At 45.0% G+C, this 25137-nt stretch overlaps 1 protein-coding gene across 4 annotated transcripts in view; it reads right to left on the bottom strand.

Moving 5' to 3' along the window:
- Positions 1-25137, bottom strand: part of LOC135977481 (deleted in malignant brain tumors 1 protein-like) — a 723293-nt gene that overhangs the window by 609673 nt on the left and 88483 nt on the right. For 3 of the 4 annotated variants that reach the window (XM_065578743.1, XM_065578741.1, XM_065578742.1), the window contains 6 exons: positions 24184-24498; positions 23628-23942; positions 19358-19675; positions 11083-11397; positions 10347-10658; positions 8695-8757 (listed from right to left, as the gene is read on the bottom strand). In XM_065578743.1, the coding sequence (XP_065434815.1) occupies positions 8695-8757; positions 10347-10658; positions 11083-11397; positions 19358-19675; positions 23628-23942; positions 24184-24498 (1638 nt within the window). The remainder of the gene's footprint in view (positions 1-8694; positions 8758-10346; positions 10659-11082; positions 11398-19357; positions 19676-23627; positions 23943-24183; positions 24499-25137) is intronic. The other variant, XM_065578744.1, reaches the window with a different exon arrangement.

Below are 25137 nucleotides of genomic sequence, written 5' to 3'. Positions count from 1 at the left end.
TAATAAATAGCATCATTGTGGTTATGGACTAAAAACTGACTACCTGACAAGTGGAGCCATTGATAAGTTTAAGGTGCAAATTGCACAGGTGACTAATAACAGGTTCCTTATTCAGGGAGCTACCTGAGATTATTATCAAGTGAGACTGGTGAATCAGACAAATAGAAATAGGAAGACTATTTAAATTTATTTAAAATCCAAATAAATCCAAGCATAATTATATGAAGACACATACATGTAACACAACACCCTCACAGCTCGCATTCTTGCAATCTTATGGAGACCACTAGAGATAAAGATGAAGAGAACAGTAAGTGGAAAGCACCCAAAGTTGGTAGTGACAATCTGTTTCCAGCATCCTGTCATCCCAATGTCTCAACTAAGGGTTGGTCTGACCATCTTTTTATAAAAGGGATGAAATAGGTGAGCTAATATCTTTATCTGCAAACATCTTTTTATACCCTTTTTCTTTGGAGGCATTTCGGCGATGAAGCTTCAGTGCTGTTGAAGACACCAGAAGCTAGTGAAGGCCCCATTGCTGAAGTGGCACTGAAGACCCAGAGCACCGTCCCATCAGTAAAAGTGCCGCAGCAGGTGGCACCTTTCTTTTCGCTCCCGGGTGAGTAAAATTAAAAAAGGCTCCACTTGTGCTTGGTGAGGGAGCGGCCGCTGTCCCGCTCGCCCCTAGCTACGCTACTAAATCTACGTATTGTAAACTATTGTTAAATCTTATAAAGTTAGCTTAAGCTGTCATGCTAACTCCTTTCCTACATAGGCTATCATAATTATTAACAGACCCTCTAGGCCTCAGCTTATTGTCAAGCCTTCATTAGTTGCTAAACAGATTCTTATAGGTTTCAGAGTGGTAGACGTGTTAGTCTGTATCAGCCAAATCAATGAGTAGTACTTGTGGCACCTTAGAGACTAACAAATTTATTTGTGAGCTAAAACCCACTTCATCAGATGCATGGAGTGGAAAATACATTAGGAAGATATATATAACAGTACATGAAAAGATGAGTGTTGACTTACCAAGTGGGGGGGTCAAGACAATTCAATTAAAATGGGCTATTATCAAAAGGACGAAAAATCGCTTTTGTAGTAGTAATCAGGGTGGCTCATTTCAAACAGTTGACAAGAAGGTGTGAGTAACAGTAAGGGGAAACTAGCATGGGGAAATTAGTTTTTAGTTCTTGTAGTGACTCATCTACTCCCAGTCTTTATTCAGGCCTAATTTGATGGTGTCCAGTTTGCAAATTAATTCCAGTTCTGCAGTTTCTTATTGGAGTCTATCTTTGAAGTGTTTTTGTTGAAGAATTGCCACTTTTAAGTTTGTTATTGAGTGTCCAGGGAGGTTGAAGTGTTCTCTGACTGGCTTTTGAATGTCATAATTCTTGACGTCTGATTTGTGTCCATTTATTCTATTGCATAGAGAAGGGGCAAGGCAGGGGCATGGCCCTTAGGGAAGGGGCACGGATGTTTGGGTTTGTGCGATAAGACATTTGGCAACCCTGAAAGACTTGGGGCTGATGGTGGATAATCAGCTGAACATGACCTCCCAGTGCAATGCTGGGGCCAAAAGAATTAATGCTTAGATATATAAAGGGGGAAATAATGAGTAGGAGCAGGGAGGGTAAATTACTTCTGTAGTTTGCACTGATTCTACCACTACTGGAGAAACTGTGTCTAATTCTGGTGCCCAATATTTAGGAAGGAATATCAAAGAACCTACATTGCCAGCAGATCAAGGGAAGTGATTATTCCACTCTATTCAGCACTGGTGAGGCCACATCTGGAGTATTGGGTCCAGTTTTGAGACCCGCACTATAGAAAGGATGTGGACAAACTGGAGAGAGTCCAGCAGAGGGCAACGGAAATGATCAGGGGCTGGGGCACATGACTTACAAGGAGAGGCTGAGGGAACTGGGCTTGTTTAAGAGAGAAGAGCGAGGGGGCATTTGATAGCAGCCTTCAACTACTTGAAGGGGGCTTCCAAAGAGGACGGAGTTCAACTGTTCTCAGTGGTGGCAGATGACAGAACAAGGAGCAATGGTCTCAAGTTGCAGTGCGGGAGGTCTAGGTTGGATATTAGGAAACACTATTCCACTAGGAGGATGGTGAAGCACTGGAATGGGTTACCAAGGGAGGTGGTGGAATCTCCATCCTTAGAGGTTTTTAAGGCCCAGCTTGACAAAGCCCTGGCTGGGATGATTTAGTTGGTGTTGGTCCTGCTTTGAGCAGGGGGTTGGACTAGATGACCTCCTGAGGTCTCTTCCAACCCTAATCTTCTATGATTCTATGATAAGGGGCTCTTAAATCTCGCAGACAAAGGTATAACAAGATCCAATGGCTAGAAGTTGAAGGTAGATAAATTCAGGCTAGAAATCAGGCACTATTTTTAATAGTGAGGATAATTAACCATTGGAACGACGTACAAAGTTCAGTGGTGAATTCTCCATCACAAATAATTTTTAAATCATGATTGGATGTTTTTCTAAAAGTTAAGCTCTATTCATACAGGAATTAATTCAGGGAATTCCAGGGGCCTGTGTTAGTTTGGTCAGGCTAGATGATCACAGTGGTCCTTTCTGGCCTTATAATCTATGAGTCTATGAATTGTGGGCAGGAGACAAATGTCTACAATCAGTGAAGTTCCAGAGATGAATCTGCATGCCATATTTTCCACCTCTTCTCCGTGAAAACAACAGGTGGCAAGAAAAAGGGATTGTCACAGAGTGACTAGCCCCTTAAAGGGGAAATGGGTCCAGCCCCACCTGTGATACTGTACAGGTGTGGACAATGACGGAGGGTCACATGACACAATCTGGCTTTATTTAGCCCAGCAGCATGGGCAGAAAGGGGGAATAGCAGTGGTAAATGGTTGCAGGAACTGGAGAAAGCAAGAAGGTTCCTGCAGGAGACCCTGAAAAGGACTTCTACTAGGTTACACTGGGAGTGACCTGCAAAGGCAGAGAAGAGGCCAGGCTCCAGGAAAAGTCCTGGGAGTCAGTGCTGTGGTAAGGAGTAAGAAAATCTTTGTTTAAGTAGAGTGTGAAGCCCAGGAGGGCCAGGAGACTGTTTCTGTTTGTATTATACTTGGACTCCCAATGGGGAAAAGCCTAGAGATTCAGTGGTCTCATGAGAGTGAGACGAACTTGAGACTATTGCCGAAGGTGGTGTTTATTTTGAACTTTGAGTACCCTGAATGGGGCTGAACTCTGAGAGTGACCTGGCCAGAGGGCTGAGCAACGTGAATTCTTGGGAGAGATGGAAAACCCTGATGAGGAGAAACTGAGGCAGAGCCATCCCCAGCCACGATAGGTGTCAGAAGCAGTGACCCTGTTACAGGGACACAGGAAACAAGCAAATCTAAATAGTAGAGCTGGGGGGTGGAGAACGGTTTTCCCATCCTGCAAATTTTCAAAATATAAAATATATATCTCATCTCAAATTCAGACCATAGACAGGTGCTGTCCCAGGTCACCCCTTTATGGTCTGGGATGGCCCTTCAGTTTCCCTTTGTGATTTCCCCAAAATAATCCACTCACATGAAGAAGTCTTCAAAGCAATATTCCTTCTCTCTTAGGGTACATCTACACTACAGGGGGGAGTCGATTTAAGATACGCATATTCAGCTACGTGAATAGCGTAGCTGAATTCGACGTATCGCAGCCGACTTACCCCGCTGTGAGGACGGCGGCAAAATCGACTTCTGCGGCTTTCTGTCGGCGGCGCTTACTCCCACCTCCGCTGGTGGAGTAAGAGTGCCGATTCGGGGATCGATTGTCGCGTCCCAACGGGACGCGATAAATCGATCCCCGAGAGGTCGATTTCTACCCGCCGATTCAGGCGGGTAGTGTAGACCTAGCCTTAGGGTCTAATATGTTCAACCTGGTTCAGCTCCCCAAAGTGAGCCCCTGAGGTCAGGGTTTCCAGTCTGCCTTCTGGGGCTGTGTGGTTCAAATCCTCTCCAGCCTGTAATTTCTTTACAAATAGTGAGTAACCCTAGTGCTCATGGCAGTGAGCGTCCCAGGTCAGCTCGTGGGCAAACTCTACCATAAGTCCCTCCACTGTAAGTCCCTGCAATGGGCCATTATCATGATCAAGGACAACAAACACTTGCCTACCCCCGGGCCTCCACACAGCTCTGGTAATGCACCTGGTCAGTGCCCCCAGCATTACACCAATAGACAATACTGGTGGGTGAACTTATGTGGTTTTCTTAACAAGCCACTATTGTCCCTACTGGGAAATACAGTTAGTTTTTCGTCAGGATGATGTTGCTTCCAGGAGGCAGATTCACTGCTCACTGGGGCAGGGGGTTGTGGGGTAGGAGGGGGTGAGGTCTCCAGCTGGGAGTGCAGGCCCCAGGGTGGGACCAAGGTGTTTGGAGTGCAGGAATGGGCTCAGTGCTGGGGTAGGGGGATGGGATGCAGGAGGGGGTGCAGGATCTGGCTGGCGGTGTGGGCTCTGGGGTGGGGCCAGGGATGAGGGGTTTGGGGTGAAGGAGAGGGCTCTGGGATGGGGCTGAGGGGTTTGGAGTCTAGGAGGGGACTCAGGGCTGGGGCAGTGGGTTGAGGTACGGGAGGGGGTGCAGGCTGCAGGCTCTTGGAGGGAGCTTGGGTGCGGGAGGGAGCTCAGAGCCTAGGCAGGGGGCTGGGGTTTGGGTGGGGGTGCTGGGTGCTGTCTCTGGGAGGGAGTTTGAGTGCAGGAGGGGGTTCCGACCTGGGACAGTGGGTTGGGGTGCGGATGGACGGTGCGAGGTCAGGGAGGGAGGAAGGGTGCGGGACGGGGTTCCAACCTGGGGCACAGAGTTCGGGGTGCAGGCTCCAGCTGGGCAGCCCTTACCTCAGGTGGCTCCCAGTCAGTGATGCAGTGGGGCTAAAGCAGGCTCCCTGCCTGCCCTGGATCTGCGTTGTTCCCGGAAGCGGCCTGCATGTCTTAATCCTAGGCGGAGGCATGGCCAGGCGGCTCTGCATGGTGCACGCTGCCCGTGCCTGCAGGCACCTCCCCTGGAGCTCCTATTGGCCATGGTTCCCAGCCAATGGGAACAGTGGAGCCAGCGCTCAAGGTCGGGGCAGCGTGCAGAGCTTCCCTGGCTGCCCCTGCGCCTGGGGCCACGGGGACATGCTGGCCACTTCTGGGAGCTGCGCGGGGCAAAGGCAGGTAGGGAGCCTGACTTAGCCCTGCTGCGCCACTGACTGGAGTTTTGATGGCTTGGTCTGCAATCCCGACCAGAGCTGCCAGGGTCACTTTTTGACCAGGCATTCTGGTCAAAAACTGGACTAGGGTGACCAGATGTCCCGATTTTATAGGGACAGTCCCGATATTTGGGGCTTTTTCTTATATAGGTGCCAATTACCCCCCACCCCTTGTCCCGATTTTTCACACTTGCTATCTGGTCACCCTAAACTGGACTCCTGGCAATCCTAGTCTACATGAGTGATTGCTTGTCTCACCTCAGACCCAGCTCCCACAGCTGGAGCTTGGCGAAAAACAGAGGTTTTGGTTCTCTGGCAATAGTAAAAAACTAATAATAATAATAATAATAATACAATAAAAAAAATGTTTTGGGTTGAGCCAAAAATGACTTTTTTGAAAATGTTGTCGAAAGCAAAAGTTAAAAAAAAATGGTTTCATGTTGAATAAAACCATTTGAAGTTCTTTTGGACATTTGTTGTTTATTTAAATTTTATAGATAAAATTAAAGGAAATGTCTAATGGAAAAATACTATCAAATTAAAAAAAAACAAAATGTTTTCTTTAGAAAGTGTTGAAATGAAATGAGTTGTTCTGTGTGTATTTGGAACAATTGGGTGAAATGAACAGGAATTTGTGAAATGTTTCGATGTCTCTGAATCTGCATTTTTCACCAAAACATTTTTCAATGAAGACTTGTGCCCAGCTCCAATGACAAGCTCACAGGGCTGAAGCTGCAGTGATTTAACTCTGGGTCAGGGCGTCAGATGGAAAGGGCATTAGATAGCTGCTCCGTGTTAAAAGGGTTCAGAGTCGTAGCCATGTTAGTCTGTATCAGAAAAAAACAACGAGGAGTACTTGTGGCACCCCATAAGCTTTCGTGGGCTAAAACCCACTTCATCAGATGCATGGAGTGGAAAATACAGTAGAAGGTATATATATACAGAGTACATGAAAAGATGGGGGTTGCCTTACCAATTCTAATGAGACAATTCAATTAAAATGGGCTACTATCAGCAGGAGGAAAAAATCACTTTTGTAGTGGTAATCAGGCACATTTCAAACAGTTCATAAGAAGGTGTGAGTAACAGTAGGCGGGAAAATTAGCATAGAATAAAATATCAGGGTTGGAAGGGACCTCAGGAGGTTATCTAGTCCACCCCCCTGCTCAAAGCAGGACCAATCCCCAGACAGATTTTTGCCCCAGATTCCTAAATGGTCCTCTCAAGAATTAAACTCACAACCGTTCATTTAACAGACCAATGCTCAAACCACTGAGCTATCCCTCAGCATGGGAAAATGGTTTTAAGTTTGTGTAATGACCCATCCACTCCCAGTCATAATAGCCCACCTCCTGCTCAGCACGGCCTGCAGCTCCCACCCAGATGTCATTCACCCCTAGATTTCACAGGCCATGGAAAGGAGCTCCTTCCCTCGGGCTACAGCAGGCAGCTCCTCCCTCTGTAATCCAAGCACCAAGGAAATTTAACTCTTAATGGGAGGAGGGGGATGTTTTATCTGGGTGTGACATTTCCCTCTGGTGTTATCTGGACCAGTGATCTGCTAGGCCTCTCTAATCCTTGACTCTGGGAGCCAGTCTTACCCTGTTCTGCTGTGAGAGCCCTCACTCCTAGGCTGTTCTCATGCAGCCTCTGGCATGTAAGCTGATTGGATTGTGCAACCATATGTCACTAGCCAATATCTCCAGTCCCAGACACAACCCTAGTTACCTCTAGTTATGCCCGCTGGATGTTGCAAGCTTATATGAGTTCGTCAATTTAACAAAGAAATTGATATGTACCAGGCTTGTTCTCCCAAGGGGAGTCTCTGACACACTTCAAACCAAATGCACTGCTTCAGGTAGAATAAACAAACAGATGTATTAACTATAAAGATAGATTTTAAGGGATTATATGTCAAAGCACAACAAGTCAGATTTGGTCAAATGAAATAAAAGCAAAACGCATTCTAAGCTGATCTTAACACTTTCAGAGTCCTTACAAACTTAGATGCTTCTCACCACAGGCTGGCTGGTTACTTTTCAGTCAGGCTCTCTCCTTTGATCAGTGTTTCAGTCGCTGCATGGTGGTGGTGGTGGTGGTGTCTGTAGATATAGGTGGAAGAGAGAGAGAGAGTATGGCAAAATATCTCTCCCTTTTATCATGTCCTTTCTTTCCTCTTGGCTTTGTCCCCTTCAGAGTCAGGTGAGCATTAACCTCATCACAGTCTCAAACTGACCAAAGGAAGGGGATGACTCCCTCGAAGGTCTAACAGATTTTTTTGTTGCTTCTTAGGCCAGTGTCCATTGTTCCTGTGAGGCTGGGCTTGTCCCATCCATGCCCTGATGAGGTGTGGACTGCCTCTCTGTTCATGGAGAGTTTTTGCCTGGGCTTGTTTTAAGCCCTGAGGATACATTTTCAGCCTCATAAATATATACATGAAATTATAACCTATAACCTTACTATAACATCACTGTAACAATTACTATAACATCACTATAACAACCATGCTCAGTGCATCATGAGCCTTGCCAAGACACCCGACATGACAAACTTTGCATTGGATGCCACACAATCATTTTATAAAGATGAACATGGGGTGTAGGGTGTCCCGCCGAGGAACAGAGTGTCACACTGGGGTATTCAGAGAATCTGTCCTCTCTGTCAGACCTGCAAAGGGAAAGGAAGGAGAGTTGGAGCCTGGAGTGAGGGGGAGGTGACGTGTTTGTTACCAGGTAGAACCTCACCTCTGAGAGGCCTTGGGGGCACTGTCCAGCTGTCACTTCCACAAACTCCCTCACAGCAGCACAGGGCCTGTTTGTTAGTGATTTTGGGCCCAAGTCCCCTGTGCTCTGTACAACAATGAGGACACTAGTAACAAATCAGCAAATTGGGGCCTGTGATGAATACAGGGGCTTTGTGGGCTGATGTCTGAGCCAATCTGACCTGAGAAAGGATCCATCCCACAACATCCAGGATCCTCCTGCACACAGGAGATGGGAGGGCCTGGTCTGGGAACAAAGTGGCAGGAGGGGCTGGTCCATACTGCTCCCTGAAAATTACAGCATGTAGCAGAAACATCTCCTGTCACTCACCTGAGCAATTCACTGCAGCATCTTCCTTATGGTCACAGTTACTCTCACCCCAAGGCTTGGAACAACAGTCCCAGAGAGATGACTCTGTCCCTCTGCAATTCAACATCTCCACCCAGATGGGACCAGACCCCTCACCGAATGCAGCCTCGCCCGGGGCAGATACAGCAGATCCACAGCCCAGTTGTTTACACACAACGTTAGCATCCGCCATGTCCCAGGAGTCATCACAAACTGTTCCCCAGGAGCCACGATACCAAACCTCCACTCTGCCCGAGCATCCGTCCTCTCCTCCCACGACACGTAACTTCTCCTGGTCTGGAAATGCAGAAACCTCACATGTTACTGGGGGAGCTGGGAAAGTCCTTAGGGACCAAGAGGGAGACCCAGAGAAGCAGAGATACCTGTGCAGCTTGTAGAGTTCGGGCATTCGGTAAACAGGGTCTGAGGTGGTTTCCCTTTCCTTCCTATGGAGAGAAAGCTGAGGTGAGTGGATCAGGCAGTGTGTGTAATGCAGGTTCAAGTAGGGTTTATCAGTATTTCACACCCCTAATACCAGTGCTTTATAAATTGGCTGAAAGCCAAAATCTGGGTTATTAAATAATTAATTAGCTACTCAGCTGTTACTCTGGATTTTTCAGTCTTTAAGCAGCTCCCTGCTGGTGGGTGTGTCTCTTTATGTGACTGGCAGGACAGTATCTGATTCTCCTCTAGCTCTCCCTGCAACATCCCCCCTGACCCCTCTGCCCAGAGATTGGAATGGAAACAGACACCTGAGCTGAAACTCACCCTCATTACCGCAGGATCCAACAGAAGAGGGAAAGTAATATTGAGAGGGGTCTGTATAGGAGCTGCAGGTCTGAACTTCCCCACATGGAAAGGCAGTGTTGTCCAGTGTTTATGGTGCTGCACTCGGACTTAAAAGACTCGGGTTCTATTTTTGTTTCTGCAACAGATCTGCTGTGTGACTTGGGCAAGTTCCTTCACCTCTCTATCATCTGTTTCCCCTCCCACTTGTCTGGTCTATCTTGACTGTAAACTCTGTATGGCAGGGCCTCTCTCGATTTGTGTTTTGAGTGCCTGGGGCAATAAGGCCTTTGGGGATTTTAGGTGTTACCATAATATAAATAATACTTGAGACACAGATCTATAGATGAACTTCACAGCCCAAACCTCTGATTGTTATTCCTTGGAAGATGTTTAACCAGAAAGGCACACGAATCATGTTCTTTAATGAGTAACACTTCCTGGCTCTTACTAGAGGCCTGAGCCAATGCTCATTAAGGCACCATGGGTGACCTTATGACACTTCATCTCTGCGTCTCCATTCCCTATCTGTAAAATGAGGGTAATAATGCTCTCCTGAAAGGCTCTGCTGCTGTGTGAGTGAGACTTGAGAGATCAAGATTCTGATCCCAGTAACAGGGATTGCAAAGGGCTTAGAATTTGTTCATGCTAATTAACCATTGAAACAATTTACCAAGGGATATGGGGAGTCTCCTTGATATGAAGTCATTAAATCAAGACTGGACGTATTTCTAAAAGATGTGCTCTATCTCCACTAAAATTTACCGGCTTGATGCAGGAATTACTGGCTGATATTTTATGGCCTGTGATATGCAGGAGGTCAGATTAGAAGATCCTAACAGTCTCTTCAGCCCTTAAAATCTGTGATTCCATGAATTCACTGGGTGTTGGATTAGGTCCTAATTATGGTTGTGGTGAAATGTATGTCTTTGGAATAGCGATATCCATGTTTGTTGTTAACAGGCCACATTACTATTTCTAGAACCTCAGATACCGAAAAGAAGTTTGTACCATTGCTGAGAATGTTATATAGCTATAGATATAGATTGATATAATTGTTATATTTTGTTACTTTTCACTAGATCTTTTTATCAAATACATAAACATTTATTTATAATGTATATAAATGTGTATGTATTTGATAAAAAGATCTAGTGAAAAGTAACAAAATATAATAATTACATCAAAATCTTTCAGTGAGCTAGACTTGACTGTTGAATGTGTGTGTGTATATATGTTTGCTATTTACCTTCACAAGCAATATTGGTTTCTTCTACTCTGTTACACGATTGTTGTTTCCAAGGGTCTGACGGGCATTGCCAAAGGGAGCTGTGCTGCTTATCGCACCGAACACCATCCACCCAGGTGGGGCCAGAGCCGCGTCCATGTGTAAACTCTTTCAAAAGTGTCCCTCTGTCTCCACAGTCCAAGTGTTTGCATATAAATGCCATGGTGACGGAATCCATAGGACTGTTGCAAACACTGCCCCAAGTCCCACTGTAGAAAACCTCCAGTCGCCCAGCACAGTCACTGCCACTCACCAGTCTCAGATCCGTGAATTCTAGGAGGAAAGGCAGAAGTTGGGTGTGAAGGTTTCTGATTCTGAAATACACGGGCGTTTAAAGGCTGAAATCCCAGAGATTGCTAACAACCCTGCCCATTCTTCTACAGAAAAATCAGAGACATTCTTCTAGAGACCAGTGACCTGCCCATGAGCAATGAAATTATTATTTAAAAGCTGCCAACAGTTGCAAACAGTGGTACCTGAGACTCAGAAATCAATCTGATATTTGTAGTGCCCCTTGGTATTAACTGTTGACAATGCTGACTTTTCAATGGTGACCACTGCAAGTAGCGGGGAGTGTGAGAGAGAGAAAGGAAAAAGGAGATAAACTTTCGAACATCCTCAGCTCACTCCTCAGACACCCATGTACTTCATTAACTCCCCTGATTATCAGACTCATGGGAGCATTTCCAGACCAGACCTGAGCAGAGAACTCCTGCATCCTCTTTGTGTCTGCAGTTGTGCTGGCCCCAGCCCCTGGAAGGACAGTCCCAGAGATTGGATTCGTTCCCAGCGCAATTCACATCATCCAGCCAGATATGCCCGGATCCTTGCCCATAATGAGCAGAGACAGTTGCATTGATGGCGTGTCCACATCCAAGTTGTTTGCAAATGACATTGGAGTCTGACAGATCCCAGGAATCATCACAGACTGTCCCCCAGCTGCCATTGTAATAAATCTCCACTCTCCCGGCACAGCGACCTGCCCCATTCACCAGTCTGATCCGCTTGCTCCCTGCAGGGATAGATCCCAGCTGTCAATGTGCAATATAATGATAACTAAACAGCTTCCATGCAAATCAATGATGATTCTACAATGGCTGAGATACTGAAAAATGTGTGTCTTTAACCAGAAACATAAAGAGAAGAAGTCAGTAGAATTAGGAAATGCTGAAGACTTTGTGAATAAACTTCTGATAAAAAGCATTTAAAGGGACAGGACCTAACCCTGAACCCTTAGTCATCTGAGTCATCCTTATGGGACAGCTCTTGTAAGTAAGAACTACTAGTGAAGCTAAAACTTTTCAGAATCAGCTCCTACTTGGAAAACTTGAACATTTTCAAACAGTTCTTCAATAAGCATTTTAAGAATGTTCAGGAAATTTCAGATTAACAAATTTACCCCAAATTCCAATTTTCTTTTACATTGTTACAGAGTTGGAAGGTTCCAGAAGCTTGGAGAAAATCAGACTTGTTGGGACCCATTTATTTTCCAAATAAAGGAAGAAAGGCATGTGGATACATGTACCTAAGGTAAAGTCTAATAGACTTAGGGCTCTATTCTAATGCTGCTGAAGTCAACAGCAGAGCTCTCCCTGCCCTAATGGGAGCAGGAATGGGCCCTTACTGTGCCGTAGTTACCCTGTAACTGGAATGGGCATGAACAATGATTTCAGTGCAGTAACAGTACAGTGCATGATACAGGTGTTTATTTAAAAAACCTGTTATTTGAAGAAAACCATTGTTTATTTAAACCCTCCCCAGAAAAGAACCATAAGAACACAAGAGCTGCCAGCCTTGTCTGGGTCAGACCAGAATCCTGTCTCCAAAAGTGGCCTTTGCCAGAGCTTCAGGGGGAGTGTACAGAAGAGGGCAATTATGGAGTGACTGACCCCTGTCCTCCGCTCTTGGCTTCTGGCAGTCAGAGGCTTAGAGTTGCTCTGAGCATGAGGTTGTGTCCCTGATCATCTTAGCTAAGAACCATTGATGGACCTATCCTCCAGGAATTTATCCAGGTTTGTCTGAACCTATTTATACTTTTGTCCATCACAACATCCCATGGCAATGAGTTCCATGGGTAGGCTGTGCATTGCGTGAAAAAGTTCTTCCTCTTGTTTGTATTAAACCTGCTGCCTATTAATTTCATCAGGTGACACCTGGGTTTCGTACTGTGCTAATGGGTAAATAACACTTCTCAGCCGACAGGTGTGGAGGAGCATGTGGTTCGGACATTCCTTAGGGGAGGATCTATTAATAGAGAATCTCTATGTCCTAGTGAGGACGAGAGGATGGAAAATGATAAAATACAGGCATGGTCTGATCAGAAACAGTCAAATAAGAAAGAGTCCCATTCAATTACGTCGTGTAATGGCAGACAGCTAAAAGGAGACAAGTTTTTTAAATGCTTATATACCAGTGCTAGAAGTCTAAATAATAAAATGGGTGAACTAGAGTGCCTTGTATTAAATGAAGATATTGATATAATAAGCATCACAGAAACTTGATGGAATGAGGATAATCAATGGGATACAGGAATACCAGGGTACAAAATATATCAGAAGGACAGAAGAGGTCATGCTGGGGTGGGGGGGAAGGGAGGAGTGGCATTATATGTGAAAGAAAGTGTAGAATCAAATCAAATAAAAATTGTAAATGAATCAAACTGTACCATAGAATCTCTATGGATAGAAATTCCATGCTCTAATAATAAGAATATAGCAGTAGGGATATATTACCGACCACCGGACCAGGATGGTGATAGTGACTGTGAAATGCTCAGGGAGATTAGAGTGGCTATTAAAATAAAAAACTCAATAAAAATAATGGGGAATGTCAATTATCCCCATATTTACTGGGTACATTTCACCTCTGGACAGGATAGAGAGATAAAGTTTCTTGACACCTTAAATGACTGCTTCTTGGAGCAGCTGGTCCTGGAACCCACCAGAGGAGAGGCAATTCTTGATTTAGTCCTAAGTGGACCACAGGATCTGGTCCAAGAGGTGAATATAGCTGGACCACTTGGTAATAGTGACCATAATATAATTACATTGAATATCCCTGTGGCAGGAAAAACACCACAGCAGCCCAACACTGTAACATTTAATTTCAGAAAGGGGAACTACACAAAAATGAGGGGGTTAGTTAAACAGAAATTAAAGGGTATAGTGCCAAAAGTGAAATCTCTGCAAGCTGCATGGAAACTTTTTAAAGACAACATAATAGAGGCTCAACTTAAATATATACTCCAAATTAAAAAACATAATAAAGGAACCAAAAAAGAGCCCCGTGGCTAACCAACAAAGTAAAAGAAGCAGTGAGAGGCAAAAAGGCATCCTCTAAAAAGTGGAAGTTAAATCCTAGTATGGAAAATAGAAAGGAGCATAAACACTGGCAAATGAAGTGTAAAAATACAATTATGAAGGCCAAAAAAGAATGGAAGAAACAGTTAGCTAAAGTCTCAAAAAGTAATAGCAAATTTTTTTAAGTACATCAGATGCAGGAAGCCTGCTAAACCACCAGTGGGGCTACTGGACGATCGAGGTGCTAAAGGAGCACTCAAGGACGATAAGGCTATTGTGGAGAAACTAAATGAATTCTTTGCATCGGTCTTCACGGCTGAGGATGTGAGGGAGATTCCCAAACCTGAGACATTCTTTTTAGATGACAGATCTGAGGAACTGTCCCAGATTGAGGTATCCTTAGAGGAGGATTTGGAACAAATTGATAAACTAAACAGCAATAAGTCACCAGGACCAGATAGTATTCACCCAAGAGTTCTGAAGGAACTCAAATGTGAGATTGCAGAACTACTAACTGTACTCTGTAACTTATCATTTAAATCAGCTTCTGTACCAGATGACCAGAGGATAGCTAATGTGACGCCAATTTTTAAAAAGGGCTCCAGAGGTGATCCCGGCAATTACAGGCCTGTAAACCTGACTTTAGTACCTGGGGAAAACTGGTTGAAATTATAATAAAGAACAATATTGTCACATATAGATGAACATAATTTGTTGAGGAAGAGTCAACATGGGAAGCCATGCCTCACCAATCTACTAGAATTCTTTGAGGGGGTCAACAAGCATGTGGACCAAGAGGATCCAGTGGATATAGTGTACTTAGATTTTCAGAAAGCCTTTTACAAGGTCCCTCACCAAGGCTCTTATGCAAAGTAAGCTGCCACAGGATAATAGGAAAGGTACTCTCATGGATTGGTAACTGGTTAAAAGATAGGAAACAAAGGGTAGGTATAAATGATCAGTTTTCAGAATGGAAAGAGGTAAATAGTGGTGTCCCCCAAGGATCTGTACTGGGAACAGTCTTATTCAACATATTCATAAATGATCTGGAAAAAGGGGTAAACAATGAGGTGGCAAAATTTGCAGATGATACAAAATTACTAAGGATAGTTAAGACCCAGGCAGGCTGCAAAGAGCTACAAAAGGATCTCTCAAAAGTGGGTGACTGGGCAACAAAATGGCAAATGAAATTCAATGTTGATAAATGCAAAATAATGCACATTGGAAAACATAATCCCAACCATATATATAAAATGAAGTCTCATTCAAAAAAGAAATCTTGGAGTCATTGTGGATAGTTCTTTGAAAACATCCACTCAATGTGCAGTCAAAAAAGATAACAAAATGCTGGGAATAATTAAGAAAGGGATAGATAATAGTACAGAAAATATCATGTTCCATCTATATAAATCCATGGTATGCCCACATCTTGAATACTGTGTGCAGATGTTGTCGCCCCATCTCAAAAAAGATATATTGGAATTGGAAGAGGTTCAGAAAAGGGCAACAGAAATGATTAGGTGTATGGAACGGCTTCCATATGAGGAGATATTAATAAGACTGGGACTTTTCAGCTTGGAAAAGAGATGGCTAACGGGAGATATGACAGAGGTCCATAAAATCATGACTGGTGTAGAGAAAGTAGATGAGGAAGTGTTCTTTACTACTTCTCATATCACAAGAAGTAGGGATCACCAAATGAAATTAATGGGCAGCAGGTTTAAAACAAATAAAAGGAAGTATTTCTTCACACAATGCACAGTCAACCTGTGGAACTTCTTGCCAGAGGATGTTGTGAAGGCCAAGACCATAACAGGGTTAAAAAAAGAACTAGATAAATTCATGGAGGATAGGTCCATTGATGGCTATTAGCCAGGATGGGTAGAAATGGTGTCCCTAGCCTCTGTTTTCCAGAAGCTGGGAATGGGTGACAGGAGATGGATCAGTTGATGATTGCCTGTTGTTTTCATTCCATCTGGGGCACCTGGCACTGGCGATTGTCGGAAGATGAGATACTGGGCTAAATGGATCTTTGGTCTGACCCAATAGGGCCGTTCTTATGTTCTTATGTTACTCACTTTTTCCACACCGTTCATTATTTTATAGACCTCTATCATATCACCCAATGCATCTCTTTTCTAAGCTAGACAGCCCTAATCTTTTTAGTCTCTCCTTGGACAGAAGCTATTCTGTACCCTTCAAAATCCTTGTTGCCCTTCTCAATACCACTATATCCTTTCTGAGGTGGGGTGACAAGAACTTGACAAAGTATTCAAGGTATGGGTGGACCACAGATGTACATAGAGCATTGTGATATTTTCTGTCTAATTGTCTATCCCTTTCCTAATGTTTCTAATATACTGTTAGCCCTTTTGATCATTGCTGAACATTGAGAAGCAGTTTTCAGAGAATTATCCACAGTGACTCCAAGATCTCTTTCTTTGGTGGTAACAGCTAATTTAGAATCCATCATCATATATGTAGGATTCTTTTTTCCAGTCTGCTTTGGTTTGCACTTATCAACACTGAACTTCACCTGCCATTTTGGTGGCCAGTCACGCAGTATTCTGAGATCCCTTTGTAACACATTGTAGCCTGCATTGCACTTAACTATCTTGAATAATATTGTATCATCTACAGACTTTGCCACTTCACTGTTCACACCCTTTTCCAGATCATTTATGAATATGTTGAACAGCACAAGCACCAGTACAGATCATTGGGGAACCCACTGTTCATGTCTCTCCATTGCAAAAACTGACCATTTATTCCTACCCTTTGTTTCCAATATTTCAACCAGTTACTGATCCATGAGAGGACCTTCCTTCTTACCTACCCCATGGCTGCTTAACTTCCCTAAGAGCCTTGATGAGGGACGCTGCCAAAGGTTTTCTGAAAACCCAAGTACACTGTATCAACTGGATTACCCTCATCCACATGTTTGTTGACTCCCTCAGAGAATTCTAATAGACTGGGGAGGCATGACTTCCCTTTACAAAAGCTGTTCCGACTCTTCCCCATCAAATCACGTTTATCTATGGGTCTGATCATTTGTTTTTTTACTGTTATTTATACCAGCTTCCCTGGTGCTGACCGTAGGGTCCTCGGCCTCTAACTACCAGGATCTCCAGAGCCCTTTTTAAAAATCAGCATTACATTAACTACCTGCCTGTCATCTGATTCAAAAGGTGATTTCAGTGATAGATTACATACATATGGGGAAGAGCTAGCTCAGTGGTTTGACCATTGACCTGCTAAACCGAGGGTTGTGAGCTCAATCTTTGAGGGGGCCTATTAGTGATCTGGGGCAAAATAAGTACTTAGTCCTGCTAGTGAAGGCAGGGGGCTGGACTCAATAACCTTTTGGGGTCCCTTCCAGTTCTATGAGATAGGTATATCTCCATATATTTACTACAGTTAGCAGTTGTCCATATATTTACTACAGTTAGTAGTTCTGCAATTTCATATTTGAGTTTCTTCAGGATACTTGGGTGAATAACGTCTGGTCCTGGTGACTTATTACTGTTAAGTTTATCAATTTGTCTAAAATATTGTCTTATTACATGTCAGTTTTGACAGTACTTTAGATTTGTCACCCAAAATGATAGCTCTGATGTGGGGATCTCCCCCACATATTCTGCAGTGAAGGCTGATGCAAAGAATTCCTTTAGTTTCTTAAAATGGCCTTGTCTTCCTTGAGTGGTCCTCTAAAACCTTTGTCATTTAGTGGCCCCACAGTCTGTTTGGCAGGCTTCCTACTTCTCAGGTACTTAAAACATTTTTTACAAGTAGTTTTTGTGTCTTTAGCAGTCTGTTACAATAGTGATGTACAGTCAATAGCAATAAAAATATCATCATAGAATCCTCAATTCCTTTTTCTTTTTAGTGAAGCAAAATTACAGTATGTACCCTTAAGATTAGGACATAACAATACCACTTTATAACAATAAGTTTTACTTAATTGCCAAGAGAAATATGGTTATATATGACTTCATTTTCCTGTTAAGAATAATAATAATAAAAATCTATTTCTGATATGGCACAGTTCATTGGTAGGTCTCAAAGCACTCTACAAAGGAGGTCCGTGTCATTATCCCCATGTTACAAATGGGGAAACGGAGGCACATTGAGGTGAATGACTTGTTGGAGGTCACCAAAAGACGAGTGGCAGAGCTGGGAGGAGACCCCAAGTCTCCTGAGTCCTGTTCCAGTGCTCTATGAAATAGGCCACATTGCCTCCCCCCTTTTCTTTTTTGATTCTGGACACCCCATTATTGAAGAGTTTAAGATTAAGAAGCCACTGTATTTACTGACCTGCTCAGAAAATTCTCTCTTCTGGCCAACAAATGTTTGGATGGAAATCAATATTTTTCATTGTAAGAATTTTCCATTATTATTAAAAAAACCAAAAACACCTGATTCTTTTTATGGCAAAGGTGGGGGAAGGGTAGAGGGCAGGATAGAGGTTACTGCTGTGTACCCCAAACTTTGATTCATGCATATGGGGTAGGGTAGAGGTTACTGCCGTGTACCCTGAACTGTGATTTATGGATTTGACTTTTAAGGTGGTGCCACAGTGTCAGCGGGAACAGGCAGCTCTGTCCCACAAGTGGATATTGTCAGAAGACCAGTGGCTGCCAGCCATTAAAGCTGGATGGCACTGACTGCGGGAAAATGGAGCAATCATCATGGGGATGTTCTCGTAGATGGCCTGGCTGGCCAACCGGGAAAACTAGTCTGAGGCAGAAGGAAGATTTCACCTGGCCTGTAACACAGACCACTGAGCAACATGGTAATTGAGCCCAGACACACACAGGGCGGTTGGGGACTTCCAGAAAAAGCAACTTCACAGAGAAAGGGGAGCAGAGTGGGGCAGGCAAACTGAGCCCAGCTGGGTCTCATGAGCTCCTTGGTTCTTACAAGAACACAGGCTCATTCTGTTCTTTCCCTGTTACTCCCCAGGGAAGCCCAGCTCACTTAATTTGCAGGGAAGCAGAGATTAGATGAGCTGCAACACAAGTATGGGGTGTTTCTTTGTTTTAAACCCCCTATTGCACTAATATGTTGTTCCAGCTGCTGAATAAATTGCTTTGTTCTGAGTACGCTGTAGGTCACTATCACGGGACACAAGTTCCCCAGGGGAAGAAATGCTGGTGCCTGAAACCCAGTCAGACCGGCAGGGTGCTAAACGGTTGGTTTGCACAGGATAGTGTAACCAGGCCAGGCCTGACGGAGGAAGAATCTCAAGATTCCACCCCAAGACAGGCCAGGGCAAGTGGGCCAAGGCCTGATGTGCGTGCACATAGAGACACCAGAAAGGGGAGAGAGGTGCAGCTAACTCTGTAACCATGACAATGTTCAGTGAAAATAAAGAAATGTTTTATGAAAATTTACTTAACATGGAAACAGTTTTACATCTGAAAAAGTTTTGATTAAAAACGCAAGACAGACAGCGAGGTTGCTGCAGTGCATTAATCTATTCTGTGGCTGTGCTTTTCTCTGAACGTAATACTATATTTTTACAATAAATGGGTCACAGTTTGAACCTCAGATCCACATATTTTCATGATCTGATGAGATCACAGCACAAGGTGAGGTGTTTACAGGTCATAGGATGGATCGTGTTCCAATTGAATAAGGACAGGAAGTTTGCAAGATGTCATAGTAAGTCACCTGAGCAAACGACGCCGACATCCTCAGCAATTCCTGGCTGCTCTGCCTCAGATGTGGAGATGATGCAGAGCATCAGATTAGTCTCGTTTCCTGCACACTGGACACTTCTCAGTCCCACAAGGCCCGTTCCTCGCTCAGACGTAGGGGGGTTATAAGCTTTCTCAGCGACTCCGCACTGGAGCTGCCTGCACACCACGCTGGCATCATTCATGTCCCACTGGTCATCCAGCACTCTGCTCCACACACCATGGAGGGAAATTTCAACTCTCCCATCACACTGGCTCTCTCCATTCAACAGTCTGAGTGATTCAGGATGACCTGGGCTCAGGAGAGATGGGAAATACACTGAATAATGCTCCCTGTTATACACTAGAAATAATGCATATTATGCAATGATGGAAAGTTTCTAACTAAGAGGGTATTAATACAGTGATTGATGTGTATCATAGGGTTAAAAGGAGTAACCTCTGCAGAAGGTCTTCTTTTTTTTTCAATCTCTAAGTGCAGGGTGCTCTAAGGATTGTAACACCCAACTGGCCAGAGGGGCTTGTTAGCATATCCTGAGAGATGCTAGGCTTTCAGCTACACTCTATTTTTAGCCTGCCAATCCCCTTGAGCTGGGAATTACATGCCCAGCATGGAGTGTAGACGTACCTGTGGCCCAGGTTTTTCCCCAGTGCCAACCCTCAGAGCGCACTCCATACTACAACTCTCTTCTTGCCCCAACTCACAGGAGTTGAAATCTGCATCTAAAAGGTGTTGTGTAAGGTGTCATGCAAACTGCTGTCATGCTGGTCATTAATATTGTTGTGTGGTGCATGAATGGGTGAGGTTTAAAGAATGATAGACATGTGCCTAAGCCCAACTGTCCTAAACAAAGGTCTGTTGTTTCGTTGGCTTGACTGTGTCTCCATTGTAAATTAATTAAGTTGAGAGCAAAGCAAAGCAAACACCATTTACATGTAAGATAAACAAAGACATCAGGCAAACCAGTGTCCTTGAGCTGAAAATGACATGCCCAGCAAAAAGTGTAGACATACCCGTGGCCCAGGAAGTCCCCCAATGGCAACCCTAACTCCATACCGCAACTCTCTTCTGGCCTGACACGCTCATTGCCCCAACTCACAGGTATCAAAATGTGCATCTAAAAGGTGTTGTGTACGGCCTTATACAAACTGGTATATTGCTGGTCATTAATATTGTTGTGTGGTGCATGAACAGGTAGGGTTGCCAACTTTTCAATTGCACAAAACTGAACAGCTTTGCCCTGCCCCGGCCCTTCTATGAGACCCGGCCCCACTCACTCCAGTCCCCCTCCCCTCATCGCTCACTCTTCCGCACTCTCACTAGGCTGGGGTAGGTGATTGGGGTGTGGGAGGGAGGGAGGGCTCTAGTTGGGGGTGCAGGATCTGGGGTGGGGCTGGGGATGAGGGGTTTGGGGTGTGGGAGATGGTTTGGGGTGCAGGCTCCAGGAGGGGGTTTGAGTGCAGGAGAGGGCTGAGGACTGGGGCAGGGGCAGGGGTGCAAGGGTGAGTGTGGGTTCTGGGAGGGAGTTTGGGTGTGGGATGGAGTCCAAGGCTCAGGTAGGAGATTGGGGTGTGGACTCCAGGAGGGAGTTTGGGTGCAGGAGGGGGCTCAGGACTGGGGTAGGGGGTTGAAGTGCGGGAGGGGATTTGGGGCGTAGGCAGGGGGTTGGGGTCTGGGGTCTGGGAGGGAATTAGGATGCAGAAGGGAGCTCAGGGCTGCGGCAGGGGATTGGGGTGGGGGGGTGAGGTCTGGGAGGGAATTAGGGTGCAGGAGGGAGTTCCAACCAGTGGCAGGAGTTTGGGGTGCAAGTGCGGGTTTGGGGTGCGGGCTACGGCCAAGCGGCGCTTACCTCAGGTGGCTCCTGATCGGTGAGGCAGTGGGGCTAAGGTAGGCTCCCTTCCTGCCCTGGTTCCGTGCTGCTCCTGGAAGTGGCCGACATGTCTGGCCCCTAGGCAAAAGCACTGCCAGGTGGCTCTGTGTGGTGTGCACTGCCTGCCTCAGCAGCTCCCATTGGCTGCAGTTCCCGGCCAGTGGGAGCTGCAGAGCCAGCACTCGGGGTGGGGGCAGTGCATGGAGCTTCCCTGTCTGCCCCTGCACCTAGGGGCTGCAGGGACATGCCAGCCACTTCTGGGAGCTGCACAGAGCCAGGGTAGGCAGGAAGCCGGCCTTAGCCCTGCTGCGCCACCAACCGGACGTTTAACGGCCTGGTCAGCGGTGCTGGAGCTGCAGGCTTCCTTTTCAACTGGGCATTCCGGTCAAAAACCGGATGCCAGGCAACCCTATGAATGGGTGAGGTTTAAAGAATGATAGATGTGTGCTGGAAATATGTTTCTAAAATGTGTGCTTAAACCCAGCTGTCCTAAATAAAGGGCTGTTGTTTCATTGGCTCGATTGTGTCTCCATTGTAAATTAATCAAGGTGCGAGCAAAGACAAAGAAATGTCTATTTACATGTAAGGTAAACAAAGCCATCAAGAAAGCAAGTGGGAGACGATGACCCCTTAACAATCTTGATGGGGGACAGCGGCTGCACCCCCTGGAAGCCTTCCTGCCTCTTCAAACAGGGTAAATGAACTTGGGGAAGATATGAGCAGAGGCAAAAAGCCATTTTGTTATCCATCGCCTCAGGGTCAAAGCGGGAGCAGGACCCTTTGAACTCATGCAAAGTGGATCCTCTTAGCCTGGAACCCAAGAGTAGCTGGAACTGACTCTAGGGGAGAAATCTGCTTAGACAGATACTGTAACTTGCTGGAGTTAAGTTTTAGTCACTAGCAAGCATGTTTTGTTTTACTTGTTACTATGCCTGTGTCTTCCATTGTTAATTATTCTTCCTTAAATATCTGTTCTTTGTTAATAGACTCACTCTAGTGTTATTACAAAACCACCGCAGTGCTGTGTACGGAACTGAAGGTAAAATCCTGAGCCAAACTAGCAGGCTGGTGTCTCTTTGGAGGCAGCACACTTGATAACTTCTGTGAGTACCCAGTGAGAGGGACTGACTGCGGCGGAATGACGGCTCTGGGGAACTCGGGCACTGGGGTTCACTGATGGTTCCCGGTAAGGCGAGGTTTGGACTGGCAGAATCCTGAGGCGTTGCTAGCCGGGCAGGCGAGCTGGTGTGGCAGGGAGCTGACAATAGCTGAGCAGCAGCAAAGCTCTCACTTGCTGAGGCAGAGCAGTAACCGTGTCTGACAGTTCTGAGTGACCTGAGCAAGGCCTCACATACCCTCACTTTCACCATCTGTAAAATGGAGGTGATAATAATCCCACCTACTGCCCAGGAGCTTTGTGAGGATCAACTAATGTCTGGACAGTACTTTGAACACATCAAGTGCTACAGAATCAGGCCCTGGGGGATCTCAGGTTGGTGCACAACCAACCCAAGTTAGTGGAGACTTTGGAAACTTTGGCTTTAATCACCCGAGGTAAAACTTTCAAAAGCGCTTAAGTGACCAGGAGCCTAAGTCCCTTATGCAAATGGGACTTAGGCAAAGAGATGCTGAAGTTTCCATGGTACTGGGGCTCCTAAGTGACTTATGAAAATGGAAGTTAAGTCCCTAAAACAGAAAGCAGGAAAAACACTTCTGAACTTTTTTCAACTTGATAGGTGTGTTGTTGTTGTTTTTAAAGTGAAAGAAAGTGCTCCGTTCTTTGTGTTGTGCTACCAAAAATATCCTCAGGAACTCACGTGAGACAAGGGAAATCCTTATTTTCAGCAGTTTATAGTGCAGCCAAAATGGAAGGAATTTCACTGAAGTAAGGGGAGGCACTTTCCTGGCCCCAGCACTAACCACTTGCTGAATTGCAAAGGCCGGCTGCAAGGAATGAAGGCACGAGGGCTTCTCCAGAAGGTGGAGAGAATATTTTATAATAGAAAGTGTGAAGCAACCTCCATATAGGAGGCCGCTCCCCCAGTAACTTCCAGAGTAATGATTTGAAGAAGGATGGGAACAGCGAATTGGTGACATTTATGAAACCTTAAGGACAAATTCTGTTTCTGCTTTACTGCCCTGCATAAGCACATCTTTGCTGCAACTCTTCCTGGAGAATCCAGGGCTTTCCTAGGTCATAACTATTCATTTGTGATAATATTTATTTTACTTTTACTTGTAATAGTTTAATTATTATTATACATGTGTTAGAATCTAGCTCCCCCTCCCCTTGCTGTGCCTTAAGGTTCCCCTGCTCTGGGATCAGTGTCACACACCGAGGGGCAGGTGTCATTAATCCAGCATTACACTTACCTGAACAAACCACACTGGCATCATTGTCATGAGAGCACTGAGAGGCCCCCAGGGCAGTAACAGAGCAATGCCATAAATGAGGCTCATTCCCATTACAGTGAAATGTGTCTGGCCAGACAGAGTCATTTCCCTTCCCAAAAAACCCTCCTCCTGGGGCTGATACAGCGAATCCGCAGTCGAGCTGATGACAGAGAACGTTGGCATCTGCTAAATCCCAGCGTGAGTCACAGAGGGTTCCCCAGGTACCAAGAACCTGGATCTCCACCCTCCCTGAGCACTCTGAGCTGCCGTTCACCAGCCGGAAACCTGTGAGCCCTGGGGAGAAGAGAGAAGGGGTTTAGAGAGGGAGCATTTAAGATATTTTATATTAAATAATAAAGAAAAGGAAAGTCGGGGGATTGAACTATTCCCATTATATTGAATTGTTTAGGTTTTACGAGAAGCTGAGAGCAGCTCTATTATCCCAGCTCCCTACAGAGTGAGATCATTTTATTGCTGCACCCTACTCTAGAATACACAGCACTGGGATTTTAGAGACATTGAGCCAAATTCTTACGTGAGCATATGACATTAGCATTATTTGCATGTGAGCACGTCTGAATCACAGGTGATATCCTGGGACAGTACACAAGGTGTGTCTCATTCCCGACACATTGGAATTCCTCAGGCCAGATTGGTCCATGTCCTTCTCCGAAGTGAGCTCCTCCTGGGATAAATAGAGCTGTTCCACACTGTAGTCCATTACAGATAACACTGGCAGCTTTGAGATCAAAGTGTGCATCACAGATTGTAGCCCAGGTGTCTCCATGTCTTACTTCCACACGTCCTGAGCAGACACTGTCCCCTCCAACCAGCTGGAGCTCAATATGTCCTAGAAAGCCAAAGAAGGATGAAAATTACAAAGTAGCCTTAGGGAGTTAGGTGTTCCCTGCCTTAGAACTTTGGCCAAAAGCCCATCCTGGTGCAGTGGGGCAGTGCAGGCAGCAATTAGAAATAAAAAATAAAAATACAATGTACAACAAATGGGAAGAGGGGCATTCAATAGCAATCAATATACATTAGAAGTTAAAAATGTAGAAAATTGATAAGGGAAGCTAAAGCTAAAGAGGAAAATCCATGTTTGGCAGGGCTAAGTAGAATAATGAGAATTTTCAAAAATATATTAGGAGCAAAAACAAACAAACAAATCCTAACTAAGGTGTAGGCCCATTACAAATGGAGATGGTAAAATAGTTTATAAGCAAATAAGGCAGAAATGTTCTGGTTTTGGATAGAAGCAGGTTGTGTATTCATACTATGTGAAGAGGGTGAACCAGTCTGCAGTCCATTGGTGACTAAGAAGGATGTTAAACAGTATCTACTAGGGAAAAAACAATTTTTAAAAATCAGCAGGCCTTAATAGCTTATAAAATCTTAGAATAAATAGAAATGGAGGACTGGAAGGAACCTCACGAAGTCAGCTAGTCCATCCCCCCACACCAAGACAGGTTTAAGTATACCTAGTCCATCC

This window comes from Chrysemys picta, unplaced genomic scaffold (genome assembly GCF_011386835.1).
Source record: "Chrysemys picta bellii isolate R12L10 unplaced genomic scaffold, ASM1138683v2 scaf1, whole genome shotgun sequence".
In the NCBI taxonomy this organism is placed as follows: domain Eukaryota; kingdom Metazoa; phylum Chordata; order Testudines; family Emydidae; genus Chrysemys; species Chrysemys picta.
The sequence above is the reverse complement of the archived record's forward strand: the minus strand, read 5'-3'. Positions and strand labels throughout refer to the sequence as shown.